General features: G+C 39.3%; 1 protein-coding gene across 1 annotated transcript; it reads left to right on the top strand.

Moving 5' to 3' along the window:
- The first annotated feature begins 1 nt into the window (after position 1).
- Positions 2-17,726, top strand: NUP37 (nucleoporin 37). Its single transcript, XM_053464595.1, has 10 exons — positions 2-86; positions 1,636-1,820; positions 4,355-4,479; positions 4,618-4,690; positions 4,888-4,982; positions 8,398-8,488; positions 14,814-14,999; positions 15,171-15,217; positions 15,968-16,061; positions 17,471-17,726. Exons 2-10 carry the CDS (start codon positions 1,665-1,667, stop codon positions 17,582-17,584), a joined length of 981 nt encoding a protein of 326 aa, XP_053320570.1. The 5' UTR covers positions 2-86; positions 1,636-1,664; the 3' UTR covers positions 17,585-17,726.
- Positions 17,727-18,191: the final 465 nt, after the last annotated feature.

The raw sequence follows: 18,191 nt of genomic DNA, 5'->3' as shown, positions 1-18,191 counted from the left end.
CCGGAAGCAGAATGGATCTCGGAGTGGCGTCATTAGCCAGTCTTGGTGGTACAAATATCTTGGCGGGAGAAGAGCTGCTAGGGCCGGTGTGTATATGGAAAAATTAATCAGAGAACGCTTGAGCGTTATTGCTGGAGTATTAGGGTCATATATAATTAATATGTACGCGTAGTGTATGTGTTCTGGGAGGGGGTTCACAATAGAAATGTGAGATTGTATGTAATAAGCATGTGCGGCGGGAGACTTTTTTTTTGGGATACACCTGGAAAAAAGAGACTCGAGTTCGCGTAATCCAGCTACAGTGGACAACACCTCTCACTACTCTCAGCCACTCTAGAAGTAGATTGATACCCACACTAACTGTTGTACCAAAGTATGTTCTCGGAACGACAGCTACTTAACAGGCTGAGCATGATGGGAGTTGTAGTCCACAGCAGCTTGTGTACCTGTCCCAGGAGCTTTACATTTTAAAATGCATGATTCTGCCAAACACATCATCAATCGCATGATATAGTAACTGTCGGTCAGCTGTGATGCTGGCTTGGCAATGCTGTGGATGGGGGTTTATTGTTTTTTCTCTCTGTCTGAGGCAGGAGAGAAAGGCTGAGGTGTTTTTCAAACTAGCCATTAACCCCTTTGTGGCAATTGACGTGTTAGGCATGTCATGGAAATGCATACAGTTGGTGATAACTGACATGCCTGGAGAGATCACAAGCACCATATGAAAAGCCAGCATGCCTTTCACAGAGTAGCAGAGCCGTTCTGCTGTCCAGGAACGTATAAATATTGTTTTATACGGTGCCAACCAATTCTGTAGCGCTGTACAATGGGTAGACAGGACATAATAAGTAGTATATAACATAACAAACTGATTTACAGAAACAACAGGTAAGGAGGGTCCCGCTCAAACAAGCTTACAATCTACAATAGGGTCTGTCAAGCCCACTCTTAGCTCCCCTGCAGGCTGATCATGGGTACTGCGATGGAGCCCTGTAAATATAAAATATATATATAAAAAAAGTCTTAAAATAGTTAAAAAAAATAAAAATGTAATAAAAAATAAGACTCCAGTGATGTCGCCATGACATCATAAAGGGAACCATCTACTTCCAAGAAAACGTAAAAAGTATAAAAATAGGTGCCCCTCCCACGTGTAGAATGCAAGTGTGCATTTTCCACCCTTATAAAATAGCAATACACTACTTTGTACTTATTTAACTATAACTTTCCAAAAAACATTCTTCATTTCTAAACTCAGGGATGGTACACTTGGTACCGTACCATATAAACAGTTAAATTATTAATAAAGTATTTTAGTCTTCTATAGTCTTGTCACTTCTCATTGCTACTTTCTAGTAAAAGGTTTCTACACATTTGTATGTATCTCCTTGTGTGTCGCATGTTTCTGTTATCTACACTCAACAGGGTATTGATGGTGGGATAGTCTGCTCAAGAAAAAAGCAGGGGAACTTGAAGTTTCAAATATTGTTTGCATATGATGTCCCTCTTAGTGCAGCAGAAAGTAGTCTTTATGGGTGGAATGGAAATGTATTTACTATAACAATGCTTTCAACTGATTTTGCAGTTTCATCTTCCTGTATCCTGGTTATTAGTCTTTTTACGTTTCTCTTCCAGTGTTGTTTGATGCCCTGTAACAGTGGAATATGAAGCAAGACGTATCCAGGAGTGCTACCTACACAGTGGACTGTGAAGACTATGTCCATGTGGTGGAATTCAACCCCTTTGATTCTGGGGAAGCTGGGTCACTAATTGCATATGGAGGAAATAGCTATGTAGTTATAGCTTCATGCCGATTTCAGGTAGGTGCACAGTTGTAAATAAAAAAACCCTTCACTGGAACATAAACATTGTAAATAATGAAAAACATGTATTTGGGTTAATCTTCCTTTATTTCCCCTGTGATATTTGATATTGTGAGTTACACAATTATTAAAGGGCAGCCATGCCTGTTTCTCTTTTCCTCTCAGAGAAATGTAACGCATACTGGGTTTGACTGATCTTTCGGTGAAATAAGCAGAGTTTCACTTAGAAACCCTTGTTTACATTGCCTTGTGACGCTCCACAGCACTGCCAGGCCTGTAGACATAGGAGTCTGCATTCAGTTATTTCAAATGCATTTGTCTCTTAAATCAGCAGATCCTCGGTGGTTATGCAGAACATGGTCCTATTGCTTTCCTGCCACCGGTTAGCATGGAAAAAATAATATCATCCCTGAGGATAAGATATACTGCTGTTAGCCTGTATACAGTCATGTAGTTTAGAATTGACCCCTCACAAAAACCCAAACTGAATAATAAAGAAATCATTTTGTTCCCATAAACATCCTTTATCTGCAGACCTGGAGGCTGCCATTATTGTCAGTCGTGGGATATTTTAGGTAACTTCTCCTGCACATACACAACACTCACCTGACAGTTTATGACACTGTTACTGAAGTTTGTTCCTCAATAGACTTTTATTAGAGTGTCCAGTTGGGTGATGTGGATCTGGACAGCGAGCTATGATGTTGTTCACCACAGACATTATGTCTACTAGAAAACACATATTGGGGACTTGTCCACCTGCTGCAGCTCACAGAATCCTGCGGTGGTCTTAGTTCACTGGTGTTGTGTGCAGGGATCCCTTACTATCCTGGCTTGATCCATCGATGGGTGCCTGGTGCTGTGGGAGGAGGCGATCTGCGAACCACCGCTCTGGGCCTTGGCATTGTTCATTTACCCACATGTACCGGCAGAGCTTTTCTTAAAAGCCTCACACCCAACTTTGGCGGGAGCATGCTTAGTGGCTGTTTGGGCACTATATAAGATGCTGACACTTTCCATTAAGTGCTTAGTTGTCTCATATTGCTTCCCACTGCAAGCCTGTTGCTGGCAAATGCCTTTGCCCCTTTTGCCACCCCCAGCTAAATGGCCAGCTGATGATGAGTTCAGCTGAACACATCCTTGTACGTGATATAGTTTCCTTCAGTCAGCTTCTGTTTCTGTTCAGACCCTTGTGCGCATGTGTGGAAAGGGCTGCTTTCAGGGGGAGCACTTTCCTGATTGACTGCTTTAAGCAGCCAATTAGTATCAAGAACAGTCTTGGAGGAGGGGGCTGCTGCTGCAGCATGGCAGCCTCTTCTGTGTCAGGTAACTGGCACAGAAACTATTTTATTTATTTTTTATTTTAGCATATTAAAGTACTCACAAAAGGTTCTTTAATATGTGTTATTCTATAGTAGGGCTAACAGGGGCATTAGGCTATCCCTTTTAAACAAGACAAGTTTGGTATTAATAAATGCATATGTGAATATGTTAATATGGAAAAAGTCATGGATTTTAAATTATATTGTCTAAAACCACCCATGCAAAATCAATAAGCCATCTTTTTTGTATATCAGCCTCTTAATCCAAATAGATATATCTCTTTCAGTACCTTGTTTTGTAGCCATGCTTCTTATATTATACCAACTATGCCTTGTCAATCCATTCTTGCTTAGGATGTGTGGGTTTTCAGCATCTGTGTTTGATTTGGTTGCTTAGTTGTATTGTTAAATGATACAGAAAATTTGAGATCTTTTCTTTGGTAAGTCATGTGAACTTTCAATAAAACATATTAACTGTAAGCCTTCACAAGATTGAATTGTACTTCTTAATATATTCAAATGCCAAAAGAACATAGCCTGCCATGATCCTGGACATATCAGTATGAAATATTAATTTGGAAGGGAACACAGCCTTCTTTAATCGTTCTCCCTGTGTAGTTTTAAGTGTGTGAAAAACATTACATGTGCTTGCAAGACCCTTTGGAAACGCATGAAAATGTTACGTTGACTTTATTAATCCCAGATTTCATCTCTAATAACAAAGTTTATTTACTATGCCAAGTATGACAAGGATTCCCAAGGGTTTTAATGCCTAACGTACCACCAGCTCAGTAGACAGCAGGTGCTTTACTTCCACGTGAATGCCTTTGTGCAGTCTGGCTGAAGATATTTTTATATATATATATATATATGTATGTGTGTGTGCGTGTGTACAGGATATTCTTACCTTGTTGCCCAGTCTTGAATACATTCATTTTTTATATTATTTCGGGCAACAGGAAATTGACACAAAACTTTAAGGTAATGCAACGTTCCAATTCCATATTAAGTGAGACAATATAGTTTACTGACTTACCTCTCTTTATAGAGAGGGGTACCATTAATGTGCAGAAACATGGAGAAAACACCTGTCAGCATAAAGAAATATGTAGTTTGCGGGTAAAAGACTTGTTCCAGGAGCTGAATTTTTAGGTTTTGTTCTGGGCATTTATAAAAGTGTATTAACAGCAAATGTCACTTAAAATCTAGGAAGAAGATTCTACAGTGCAAGATATAGAATTTAAGACATTAAAAACTTTTCATCATGGGGTAAGAGTAGATGCTATTGCCTGGAGCCCAGAAACAAGGTGTGATGCTTTATCTCCTTTACTAAGGTGTGTATTTGTTTATACTTTTTTTTTTTTTTTTTACATAAAAAACCAGTACTAAAGATTTCAATTCTAATGTATCTGCCAGTTCTATTTGGCAAATATATTTTTCTCTCACTTTATGGGTTGTGATCTTTACTGTAGGTTTTGCACTGCAGCAGGTGACAAAACAATCAGAGTCTTCACTTCAGATTTTCAAGACAAAAATGAGTACAAGGTAAGAATGTAAGGTACATAATGATGACCTAAACTCCATTGTGTTCTTATTTTTCCATGACAAAATCATGGAAGATATCATGTTCTGTCATGCGATTAAAACTATATATACATTATAAAGTAAACAAAGGGGGATGTAGAGCTATATTCAAGATCTTTTCTCAAAGGTCCATCTTCTTATATTTTTTTTCTTGGCAGATAATAGAAGGCCATTCAAGTTACATCAATGATGTTGTGTTTTGTTCTAGCGAAGGAAGTGATATAGCAAGTGTTAGCGATGACCACACATGCAGGTAGGAAACACTGCTAATAATTGTATACTGAAATGTTAATTAGATTCTGTTCCCCTGGCAAAACTGCTGCTTCATATAGTCTTCGTTAATTAGTTGAATTGGGCAACACATGATGCCTTGCTGCTGTACTAGTAGTAAAGGCCCAAGGAAATGTGAAAATGTACTGTTTTACAGCAAATACAATAATAATCAGGTTTGTGTATAAGCAGCTTGGAAGTTTGATAATATCTAGGGCATTTTTATTTACTTGTCTATACATGTTGTTGAAGTGTCCATAACACTTAGGGGATCTTGACATAACACTTACTTTGAAGCAGCCTTATTAAATCTGGTCTGCCTTCAAAGGTGCCATATTAGCCACAACAGACCATAGTGGAATTAACTTGTTGGATAACCAAATATATGCATTGAAAATCATGGACACGGCATTCATAAGTCTGTCCAGTACCAGGATAATGCTGTAATGTGGTGATATTGTTGGACCAAGTTGGAATGTAGGAAAGTATGGAACATAATTGTTTTTTTTTCATGTGGCTGCTGCCTGAGGCTTTGGCATCTATTGCACGTGTTAGCTTCAGCTTAATGGGTTCTACATGTGTATGTTTTTGTTATGGCCACTGTGGTAAGTTAAAGGATTTCTGTATTCAATGCAAGGAAACAAATATTTTCTGTTACTAAGAACACTTGCCTTAAAATATTTGTACTTACTGAAATATCCCATAAATACTTTGTATTGGAAGACAAACAAATCATTTTGGATTACAGTTGCCAATACTGAAAACAACTGTATTTTTAAGAATTGCTGCGTTTCATAAATGTTGTTCTGAGACATCTTTATTTTGTTCCTGTGCTTATTTTACCTCCGTTTGAATTTGGCTCACGTTCCATTTTTAGTAATGCTTTAGGATTATTAAAACCATAGCTGCCATGAACACATCCTAAAGCAAAAGGCTTTGGAGGAGACCTACACAGAGATTGTGACAAGAGCAACTACATTGATACTGATGTTAGTGAACATCAGATTGGGGTACTTAGTGTGGAACCTTTTGGAGAACACAAAATTACATTAGAACAGACATGCAAAACACCAGTCCTCGAGGTCTGCAGTTTTTGGATATCCCAGCTTGAGCACACAGACATGCCAATTAAAATATCAATTAACTACATTTTTATCAAGCAATTTCTTGCCTGTTTGCATACCCCAAGAAATACAGTTGTACAGCACAGCACTGTGGCAGTCAGAGATTCAACAAATCCAGAGAGGGAGAGTCTGCAGAACGGTGTTTTGTGTGAGTGGTGGTAAAGGGTCTGCACACATATTGGCATGTTTGGTAGTGAGCCGTAAATTCATACCCAAAGTAAAATGTGTTGAAGAAACACAAAAACATTACTATATTCGTAGAATTAATGCACTGAACAAGTTAAAATACTAGCATTAGAATATCCTGGGGTGTCTAGTTTTTCCAAAATATATGGTTTAATGGGCTAAAGTATGGCTTTAAAGATGTCCCAAATAGGACATGATCGCAGAATGGCCAGATTTGAAAAATGGTTTTCAAATAATATTATGCAACTTGTAGTTATTGCCCTAAAACTTGCAAAAAAAACCATAAAAAACATTGTGTATTTCTAAACTAATGACAAATATTAGAATCTATATTCTATTCATTAGCCTTTGTAGATAAGTAAGATTTTTCAAATAAAAGTCAAAAAGGTTTTTCAACATATTTTATTTAGTAAATTAGATGATATGCTCAAAATAGTGGTATTTAAACAAATCCCCTCTCTATATATAATTTCACTAAACGAAAGAAGAGAATTACAGCTAAACAGCAACACTGCAAAGATGTTAAAACAGCCATTGTCAGCTCTGTCCTTAAGGGGTTAAATAATAAAGTACTCAAGTTCTTTATTATTTCTTCTTTGGTGAGACTGTCGGGGACAAAAAACTACGAGCAATCCGTGTTTTTGAATTTACGTCAGTCTGGCTAAGTGTGCATCAGTCTGTTAAAATAGCTCCACATTTTTGGAAATGTATTCACTGTATTTGTTAACACAACAATGTAAAATATATTGAATTTTAGCCCCTTTAACTATATTCTTTCCCTTAAGTGTAAAGTACATTAATACATTTGTTACTAATTACTACTTGTCCGTTCAGTAATGGTTTGAATCATGACGCTGAAAGAAAAACAGTTGCCAAATACGAAAATCTGGGTACGTTCTAAAATAACATTGAGTGTTTCCAAAAGGTCAGCGTGCACTTATCCTGCTCTTATCCCGTTTAACTGCAGATATATCATTTCTCTTGTAATGTGCCTTAATTTCAACTGCAGATTCGCTTTATAAAATTTAGCTAACTTTCCTGCCAAGTCAGTTCTAGGAGTCTTGCCTAATTAAGATGAAGAGAGTTGTCAAAGGATAGCAGGAGTTATAGTTCATGGACAACTGCGGAGAAGCAAGTTCTGAAAACCTTTTTTGTTATGTACAGGCTAGTGTGTAAATTTCACAATAAGCAAGGAATAGAGAATTATTTACTCCATACATTGTTCCTGCTTTTCTACTTGTCTGCTTTCTCATTTGCCTTATTTTCCCCTTTTTCCATCTTTCTTTCCCTGAACATATTTGTCCCCTCAACTATTTTGCCTGGGATTTTAATGTTGGTTTAAGTGAATCTGCCAATTTACCAGATCCTAGATGTAAACTTCATAAATATGTTTACAAATGGAAAGTTAGAATTTGCTTGTACATAAGAATCATTCAGCCCATCTAGTCTCCCCTTTTTTTCCTGATGTAAAGCTTCAAACTCCTAATTAGTCCTTGGTCTCATCTCACTTTTAGGAGACAATTATGCCTAAGCCATACTTGCTTAAATTCTGACGCTGTATTAACTTCTAGCGCTACTGCCAGGAGGCTGTTCTACTTATCTAACACCCACTCAATAAAGTAAAAGTTGCCTACATTACATCTAAGCTTCAGACCCTCTAGTTTTAGATTATTACCACTTGTTCAAACGTTTTGTGAATTCCCTACTCAGAACATTTATGACCCTCTGGAGGGACACATACTTTTACAACATTTCACCCTCCCTTATCAGATCTGGGTAGTAAGGCCCCCTCCCCTCCCCTGTCACACAACATTGAATTCTATGTGTCGTTTTGCTCAGAAATGTTTTAGACTTGAGAAAGGGAGAAGAGCTCCCGAAAGCTTGTCATTCCAAAATTCTGTTAGTCCAATAAAAAAGGTATTATCACAAGATACTTATTCCATCTGTTATTTGATATAAAATTTGATATAAAATTTATATTTTAGATAATTTATTTTATTAGGATGTAATTAATACACATTGTATGACTTTTGACATGTTTTATACATGAAATACATTTGATGTTTTGTTCTTTTTTTGTTCTTCAAGAATCTGGGATTTAGCAGGAAACCAGACTGCTGTTTTTATGTTACGATCTCCAGGAATGAGTGTGGCCTGGCATCCGGAAGAACCTTTTAAGGTTTGAACTTTATCTGTTAAATAAGTATAACAGTTTAGAATTCACACTGACCTGCTCAGAGTTCCACACCATAAATGTGAACTGCCATTGCTGATCTTAGCATAACTATATTTATTAAAATGACCTGTAGTTTGTATTTTGTTTCTCAATGAGTATAAAGGCTCCGGAAAATATTAGGTCTAACAGGGTCTTTTTTACAGTAATTTATTATTATTATTATCTTTTATTTATATAGGGCCATTATTATTATTATTATTATTATTTAGCAACAGTAACACAATGGAATGTTTGATATACTCTAAACCAGGGCTTGACAAATTTGTTGTGAATCTAGGCGCCAGGTAAAAAAGTTAGGAGCCAGGATTCTAACAGTTGGTTAGGAGTGATCTGATCATCATCAGCCCACTTACTAAACTCACAGCATTTGACCTGGAAGCACCCTGGACTTTCAGGTCAGTGTTTTTTTTTTTTTTTTTTTTGAACCCTTTCAATGCTGATGTTCCATTGGATCACAGCATTGACTGATATTTAGTCCCCACAAGCTTGTGGGGACAAATGTTAACCCCTGCAATACCACGAATGTGTCATACACAATTGTGGCATTGAAGGGGTTAACGCTGCACTGTCACTCTCAGGGAGCGATCAGGCAGCAGGGGGGTGTTGGGGCTGGTCTCCACACTCACTGGGAGTCCAAAGAACCCTCTCCCCTGTCCCTGAAGCTGCCTCTGGCAGCTGGGACTCAAATTGCTGGTCTATAGACCAGCCATTGCAGGGGGAGTCTCTGATGACTGCTGTAAGCTTCCATGCCTACAGGAGTCATCACAGGGCTTGTGGGGGCTCGTTTTTGCTGTTGCTGGTCTGCCAGGCAGACCACCAGCAGCAGAGCCCCGTACAAAACGGGAATTAACCCCTAAATGCCGCGATCGCGGCATTGAAGGGGTTAACGCTGCACTGTCCCTTTCATGGAGCGATCAGGCAGCTGGGGGTTGTTGTGTCAGGTTACCACACTTGTGTGGGGACCCAATCAACACACAACCCCCTTCCCTGAAGCTGCCTGTGGCAGCTGAAAACGCGATTGCTGGTTTTGCAGCAACCGCGTTTTCAGCCTACAGGCTCACTCCGTGGGAGTGATCTCAGGCTCGGGGGCGGGCTCGGAGTGGCTGTGCTGTCTGCCCAGACTCCTGGGCAGACAGCAGCAGCACCGCCCCCGTGTGGTGACTCAGCCTCTTACATCCATAATTTTTTCTGGATGTAAGAGGCTGACAAAACCTAGGCGCCAGGACAAAATTCTCTGTCGCCATGGCGACCTGGCGCCTGGGATTTGTCGAGCCCTGCTCTAAACCATTGGTTTGAGACAACTGCCAGTTATGTACAGCAGTGCTCCTTAACCCTCTCCTCAAGCCACACCTATCTGTCCAGAAATTAGGTATTACTCAGGTGTGTCTAAGGTGTTGCATAATTAACAAACACCACCACCTTAGACACACCTGAGTAATAACTAAATCCTGGACTGCAAAGTTTTAGGCAGGTGTGAAAAATGCTGTAAAGGAAGAATACTTTCAAAAATATACGTCAATAGTTTTTTAACAAAAAAATGCAAAATGAATGATTAGACGAAAAATCTCAATCACACTTTGCCATCAAAACAGCACCAATTTTTCTAGGTTCACTTCACACAGTCAGAGATTTTGTAGGCATATAGTTAGGTGTATGAGTAAACAATTATGCCAAAGAGGTGCTAATGATCATCAATTTACTTTGAGAAATAAAACTGGGTGAGGAACAGCCACACTCACAAACAAGCTCATACACCATGGCATGGCAAGACTGAGCACAGCAAAAATAGTGCATCAGCAAAGTCTCGCAGGCAGAAATTTAAACGCAGACAGGGGTTTCCTGATATTCTTTCTAAACTCTTTTGAAGAAGCATAGAGAAAGGGACAATCTTGAGGATCGAAGACGCAGTGGTCGGCCAATGAAACTTGGTGCAGCTGATGAAAGACACATAATGCTTACTTTTGTTCACAACTGGAAGGTGTCCAGCAGTACCATCAGCTCAGCATTGTCACTACACAGTGTGACCCTGGTACAACCATCTATTTCTATGCCATACCTCTGACATAGAAACAAGGCCCAAGTGACATAAGTGGCCAAGTTATTTATGGAAACACAGGAACTGAGGTGCAGAAAAATGGCTGCAGGTGCTCTGGACTAATGAGTCAAAATTTCAAATACCGTATTTGCTCGATTATAAGACGACCCTGATTATAAGACGACCCCCCAAAATCTGAATATTAACTTAGGAAAAAAAGAAAAAGCCTGAATATAAGACGACCCCAAAGGAAAAAAGTTTTACCAGTAAATGTTAATTCATGTAAACTATTTTTTTAATAAAAGCTATGATTGAGAAAAATATTTGTTTTTATTTCTTGTATTTTCCAACCTGTCCCCCAGTTACGCACATCTGCCCCCAGGCTTACCACTCCAATATGGCTCTGTGGCCCATGATATGCCTTTTGACCCCCTATGTGCCACTCTGCCTCCAGAAATGCCTTATACCCCTATATCCCATTCTGGCATTTAGGGGGTTAAAATGCATATTATGGGGCAGAGTGGAATATAGGGAGGTATAAGGTATTTCAGGAGGCAGAGTGGCATTAAGGGAGTTAAAAGGCATTGTATAGAGCACTCTGCCTCCAGAAATGCCTTATACCCTTATATGCCACTCTGGCATTTAGGGGGTTAAAAGGCATATTATGGGGCAGAGTGCCATATAGGGAGGTATAAGGCATTTCAGGAGGCAGGGTGCTCTATTAAATGCCCCCTTAACGCCACTCCAGAAATGCCCTATGCCCCCATTTAACACACACACACACACCCTATACCCCCATTTAACTAACACACACACACACACACACTCTCTCTCTCTCTCCCCTCTCACCCCTCTCAGCCCTCTCTTACCGGTGCTTCCAGCCGGGGCAGCGGGTTGACGTCGCCTTCCGCTGCAGCCGGAAGGAGGTGGAGTTGGCAGCGGGGGGTTGTATGCGTCCGTTGCGTATACTTTCCCTGGCTGTCAGAGATCAGAGTTCCCCGCACCGGTGCGGGGAGCTCTGATCTCTGACAGTCGGGGAAGGTCTACGTGACGGACGCAGACAACCCCCGCTGCTAGCCACACCTCCTTCCGGCTGCAGCGGACGTTGTCTACGGGGATCGCGTAGACGTCAACCCGCTGCCCCGGCAACACAGCAGGAAGCACCGGTAAGTGTGTGTATGATGGGGGGGGGGGATGAGACAGGAGGATCCAGGTCCCCTGCAGCGGTGCGGGGGATCTGGATCTTAGTCTCCTAATCAGACCTGTATTTGAGGTCTGATTAGAAGACGACCCCGATTAGAAGACAAGGGGTATTTTTCAGAGCATTTGTCTTATAATCAAGCAAATACGGTATTTGTATCAGAAGGCAGTTTAGGTATTTGTAGGCAACGGTGAATAATGGTGGAGGATCCCTGCAAGTTTGGGCTGCATTTCTACAAATGGAGAATAAATGGTCTCTTAAATGCGTAAAGAAGAACAGTGAGTCCTGGAACCCCACAGAGCCTGATCATCAAATCTGTTTGGTATTACATGATGAAAAGAGAGAAGCAACTGAGGTTGTTGATGTTTGCAGCAACCTGCCGGCCGAGTTCCTTAAAAAAAAAAAAAAAACTGCGCAGGTCTACCTAGAATAATTGATGCTTTTTTGGAGGTAAAGGGTAGTCACACCAAATATTTGATTTATTCTGTTCACATGCTGTTCATTTTGTTAATAGTTTATTTTTATAATTTAACATGTTTGGTTTTGAAAGCATTCTTAATGTACAGCATTTTCTCACACCTGTGTAAAACTTTTGCTCAGTACTGTATATACCGTATTTGCTCGATTATAAGACGAGGTTTTTTCCAGAGCAAATGCTCTGAAAAATACCCCTCGTCTTATAATCAGGGTCCTCTTATAATCAGACCTCAAACAGGTCTGATTATGAGACTAAGATCCAGATCCCCCGCAGCGATGCAGAGGACCTGGATCCTCCTGTGTTAACCCCCCCCCCAACTTACCGGTGCTTCTGAGTCCCCGGTGCTTAGTCCGGGCTGCGCGTAGAGCTCTACGCGATACAATCGCGTAGAGCTCTACACGCTTCCCGGACTAAGCACTGGGGACCCAGATGCAGGGGACCTGGATCCTCCTGTGTTAACCCCCGACCCAACTTACCGGTGCATCTGAGTCCCCGGTGCTTAGTCCGGGCTGCGTGTAGAGCTCTACGCGATACAATCGCGTAGAGCTCTACACGCTGCCCGGACTAAGCACTGGGGACTCAGAAGCACCGGTAAGCTGGAGGGGGGGCATAACACAGGAGGATGCAGGGGACCTGCATCCTCCTGTGTTATGCCCCCTCCAACTTACCGGTGCTTCTGAGTCCCCGGTGCTTAGTTCGGGCAGCGTGTAGAGCTCTACGCGATTCGCGTGGAGCTCTACATGCTGCCCGGACTAAGCACCTGGGGCTCAGATGCAGGGGACCTGGACCTTCCTGTGTTATGCGCCCCCCCCCCAACTCAGAAGCACCGGTAAGTTTGGAGGAGGGAGGGGGAGTGTTAAATGGGGGGTGTAAGGCATTTCTGGAGGCAGAGTGCTCTGTGAAATGCCTTTTAACCCCTTTAATGCCACTCTGCCTCCTGAAATGCCTTAAACCTCCCTATATGCCACTCTTCCCCATAATATGCCTTTTAACCCTCTAAGTGCCAGAGTGGCATATAGGGTTAAAAGGCATATCATGGGGCACAGTGGCATATAGGGTTAAAAGGCATATCATGGGGCACTGTGGCATTTAGAGGGTTAAAAGGCATATCTTGGGGCACAGTGGCATATAGGGGGTATAAGGCACTTCTGGGGCAGATGTGCATAACTGGGGGGCAGGTTGGAAAATAGAAGGAAATAAAACCAAAATATTTTTCTCAAGCATACCTTTTATTAAAAAAAGTGTTTAAATGAATTAACATTTACTGGTAAAACTTTTTTCCTATAGGGTCGTCTTATATTCAGGCTTTTTCTTTTTTTCCTAAATTAATATTAAGATTTGGGGGGTCGTCTTATAATCGAGCAAATACGGTACGTTAAATTTAATTTCCCTTTAGAAAGTTTTGTAGAGCACCATATCGTGCCTATATGTTATGAGGATGAGTTTTTAGTTTAACACATGTAACACTTTGTAGGCCAGAAACAATAACAGCCCTTCTTATTACAATACATATATATTTACGTTGGCAACAGTGACTTAGTTCTTGGGGAGAAAAAAGCTGAATTGGAACAATTAATGGAAAACCTTTCCCAATGCAAATTAGATTACTTTGCCATTTCCATGGGAACATTTTCTGAAGCCTCTTTTTTGTTCTGTGGTTTATCAAGCTGAAATAAAGCTAATAAAATATTTCGTACTAACATTGTACACAAAAGTACATGATCTTATTCGGTGGCATATTGATTTATTGTAGCGTTGTGTAAAAGAGTCTTCCATGCAGAACTGCTTAAACCCAGTGACATTTGTGGGTTCTCAAGCATGAACCGTTTGGATAATGCCACAACATGTCAGTGGGATTTAGGGAGAGATAGATGGCTTCAAATTCTCCTGAAGAATTCTCTCGTACAAAGCAGAAATCCTGGGACCTACAGCGAAACATCCCCAAACAATGACAATACCACCACCATGCTTAACCATTTTCACAAGGTTTTAGTATGGAATAGAGTATTTGCTTTTTTATTATACCTAATGAGGTATGTTGCCCAAAAATCTATCCATAAAACATTATTTCAGAACTCGAGCATCATCCGTCATGAAATCCATTTTTGGCCAGTTTCCGATGGTTGGGTTATGAGGCCTGCTGATCCTTCGTTTTAAGAAATTTGGAAAGGATGGCCATCCTGGGAAGATTTACTACTGTCCCACACTGCCTTTGTGTGATCAGTATGGCACTGTGGTTACTGTGGTTTAGTGGAGCCCCTGATCCTTACAAATGGCTGTTACTTTCCTGTGGTAGGAGTTCTGCATCTGTTATAAAACATATTACAAAGATTTAAAAAAAGAGCAGCCATCAGGATATTAGATGTATGTTGGGACGCATCATCTTCAGAACAAAATGACAGGAAATGTAGCTGTATTGTTAATCTTTCATAATATGTCATTAGAGCCATTTGAATGAGCTTCAACTATTAAGAAAACTGTAAGATCTTTAACATGTACTGAATTTTAAGAGCTCTGGTTTTTTTTTTTTTTTTTTTTTTTTTTTTTTTTATAGCTGATGGTGGCAGAAAAGACTGGAGTTATCCGTTTCTATGATCTTATTGCACAGCAGGCCATTCTGTCATTTGAGTCTACGCAGGTTCCTCTGATGTCAGCAGATTGGTGCTTAAAAAACACTTTCCGAGTAGGGGCAGTAGCTGGAAATGACTGGATAATTTGGGAGATGCCTCGCTCCAGGTACCTAACCAATTTGTTTATGCCTTTTATGCAAAGTTTATTAAAAAGATCTAAATTCTGTGGATGCAAAATCATAATTGTTAAATTGTTCTTGATGTCATTAATTTGTGTCCTACAATTTTCTTATTTCTGTTTCCTTTTTTAATCAATTAATTTTTTGTTTTTAAACAGCTACCCTCAAGATAATAAGCCTGTCCATGCAGATAGAGCAAGATGTTTCAGGTACAAATTACTGTGGGGTGTTTCATGTAAAATCTATAAATCTATCCTGTGAAGAGCTAGAAATTCAGCAGATGAAAGGAAGAAGTTTTCAAATGACAAACATGGCTTGGTTTTTTTGACATTTTCCCCACCTAGTGGTGATATTTGTACCTCCCTTATATATGTCATTAAGGTACTGAATGTATCTCTTTTATAATTAAATGCAGAGAGACATTTTTTCACACATTTTATATTTTTCCAATAACATTTTTTTTATTAATTGCCATGTGGCACAAATCACCGATATATTATTGCCATAGAAACTGAAAAGACTTATTTAAAAGTTACTGTTTTTTTATGTGATCCAACCTTCAAAGAAAATAATAAAAGTACAGATCTGCTGAGCTTGATGTGCCCAAAATGCTAGAGTGTACATGTAATGTTTTGTTTGGAACAGCACATTCTCACGGTGCTTGGTAATATAAAGGTGAGAACGGTATTTAAGAGTGTGAGAAAATGCATTCAGGGTACATAAAATAAATGACAGTTTTGGAAATCTGTATTTCACATGTTTTACACCTGTCTGATGTGCTGCACAATAGTACTACATATTGGTAGTTTATATAATTCGGCAACAAAACTACATTTTTATAATCGTTACCTTTTTTTTTATTTAGAAAATGTCTATTATAGTTTTTTATTTTGCCAAACATTATACAATTATACAATATTACTGTTCTTATACATCATCTGCATGATTTGTATTGTTAGGTGGTCCAGATGTAATGAAAATTTGTTTGCAACCACTGGATGTCCAGGAAAAATGAACAGCCAGCTTCTTATTCATCACTTGGGACACCCACAGGTAATGTGATCACTAATGATTTCAGCTACTAGTGGTTCTAGTGGCTTTGCAGAGAAACATAAATAGTCAAATTGAATTTTGGAAGTCTTTTTGAGGAAGCCCGTAGAAAGAGTCGGGCCAGAAAAATGAGCAAGTGCTCAATTGTATGCTGTGAAGTCTAGCTGTCTTGGAACAAGAAGCTCATTTTGTGATTTTATTTTTTTGCTCACAAAGGGCTTATGTAGTTTGAACACACACCTGAGGTAGTAATTCCCAGTTACCTATCCTAGAATTATAATATTGGGTAAATAACTAAAATACAGCAGAGATAAAAATATACCCTATAGTAATTTAGCCAATAGATACGTAGAGAGAGAGCGGAAGCAAATAACAAGAGAAAGATAATAAGCTCATCAAACATTTACAAGAAAAGCAAAATAAGGTATCAACCAGCTTTATGGCATTAAAGCCTTTTTCGCAAGAGAGTGTCTAAACACTAGGTCTGGGAGCTTGCAATGCCAACCTAGACCTTGCTGGGATCATCCATTTTTTCCCGTTCCTAGTGAATTTGTACAGTAGCTAAAATGTGAGGCTTGGTGAACGGAACCAAAAAATAGAACTAGAATCAATCCAAAAATGCTGCGTTTAATATATAGATGTATACAGAAAATCTGAATCTTATATGAACTTGTTGCTTAAAATCGGGTGAATAAAACAAGTTTAATGTGTGACCTTGCCTTATATTTGCTTGATTAATTACATGATACTACTACGTTTCCTGAGCCAGGCTAAGAATTGGGGGGTGTTTTAGTTTGTCAGCTTTCCTTGGGTGTATTTATTTTATTAAAGCAGCTAGATCAATATCTACATTTGATCCTGTGGTAAGTCAATGTTTTAGTGCCTAGCCTCAATATGGTTCTCACTGTCCTAATGTGAATACTCAGTTACCACTTTCTGATTGATACACAGGAACATTCTGTGCCGAACATTGTATTGATTTTCAAATGTAGCAGAAACATTATACAAGCAGCACATTATTTCAATCGTCATTAAGGTGATGGCAAGGGTGGGTTACACAAATTCACATTAACATCATTCTTCCAAGTCTGCTTCACAAGTTAAGTGTCAAATATATAAAATGGCCTGGGGGAAAGAGTTAATACAATATACGTTTATTTAGATTGTAAGTAAATTTTAATGAGTGAGATTATTTTACAGTTGATGAAATATTGTTATGACAGCATATAAAGATAGTTGGTAGCATCAGTAGTACTACTATCCCTTGGTAATTGGTTTCCCTTTAATATAAGTTCAAAGAGGGTATTATCATCATTAATGCTTCCTTTGTGTTAACCCTTCTTTTCCTTTATAGTTTGTGGTCCATTATATGTATCATATTTATCATCAGGCACATTTATTTTTTCATTCAGCCAATCCTCACCGGTTCTGCTCTTGTGGGATCTGGACTTACCTGGCACAGAACACTTCCTCTTTGTGCTGTTGGAGGTTACCGGAAGCTTTTTTTCTGGGTGACAGAAATGTAAATATTTCAGAAATCCTTTACAAAAGAGTATTTTTTATAACTGTGTTAATGTATTTACTGTTATCAGTTTGTAATACTTTACCAAAGGATACTGTAAAGTTCCACATGTGTGAAAACAATAAATATAAACATGTAAACAAAAACTGGTCTCCATTGCATTACTTAAAACAGAAAAAATGCAACAATGAAGCTGCGTTTAGCATTTCGAGATAATCGCGTGTTAGGTTACTCTACTTTCATGGCTAAATCTGCCGAAAAACATTACACACTTTTGGCACTCGTAACTTATTCAAAGCACCAAGTGCACCAAGAGAAACTGGTACTGTTAAGGAATCACTGCATACTGCTTTGCCAACTGTGCTACATCTCCCTGTAAGACAGCCTGTACAATAAAAAATCTAGTTTACGGGGCAGAATCTGAATACCTCTGATTATCAAACTTTAGTGTCAGCATACCATTATTATAATCAGTTACTAGCCTTCTGTTAATAGCGAGAGTGTAGCACATAGAAATTAGTTGCGTTTATTATAGATAACCTTACACCATGTTCCGTTCTGCACCCAAAATCTTATTAAAACTGTACAATGTATATGTGTGTTGATTAACT

Source organism: Spea bombifrons, chromosome 4 (assembly GCF_027358695.1).
Source record: "Spea bombifrons isolate aSpeBom1 chromosome 4, aSpeBom1.2.pri, whole genome shotgun sequence".
Taxonomy (NCBI): domain Eukaryota; kingdom Metazoa; phylum Chordata; class Amphibia; order Anura; family Pelobatidae; genus Spea; species Spea bombifrons.
This window is presented reverse-complemented; position numbering and strand designations above follow the sequence as displayed.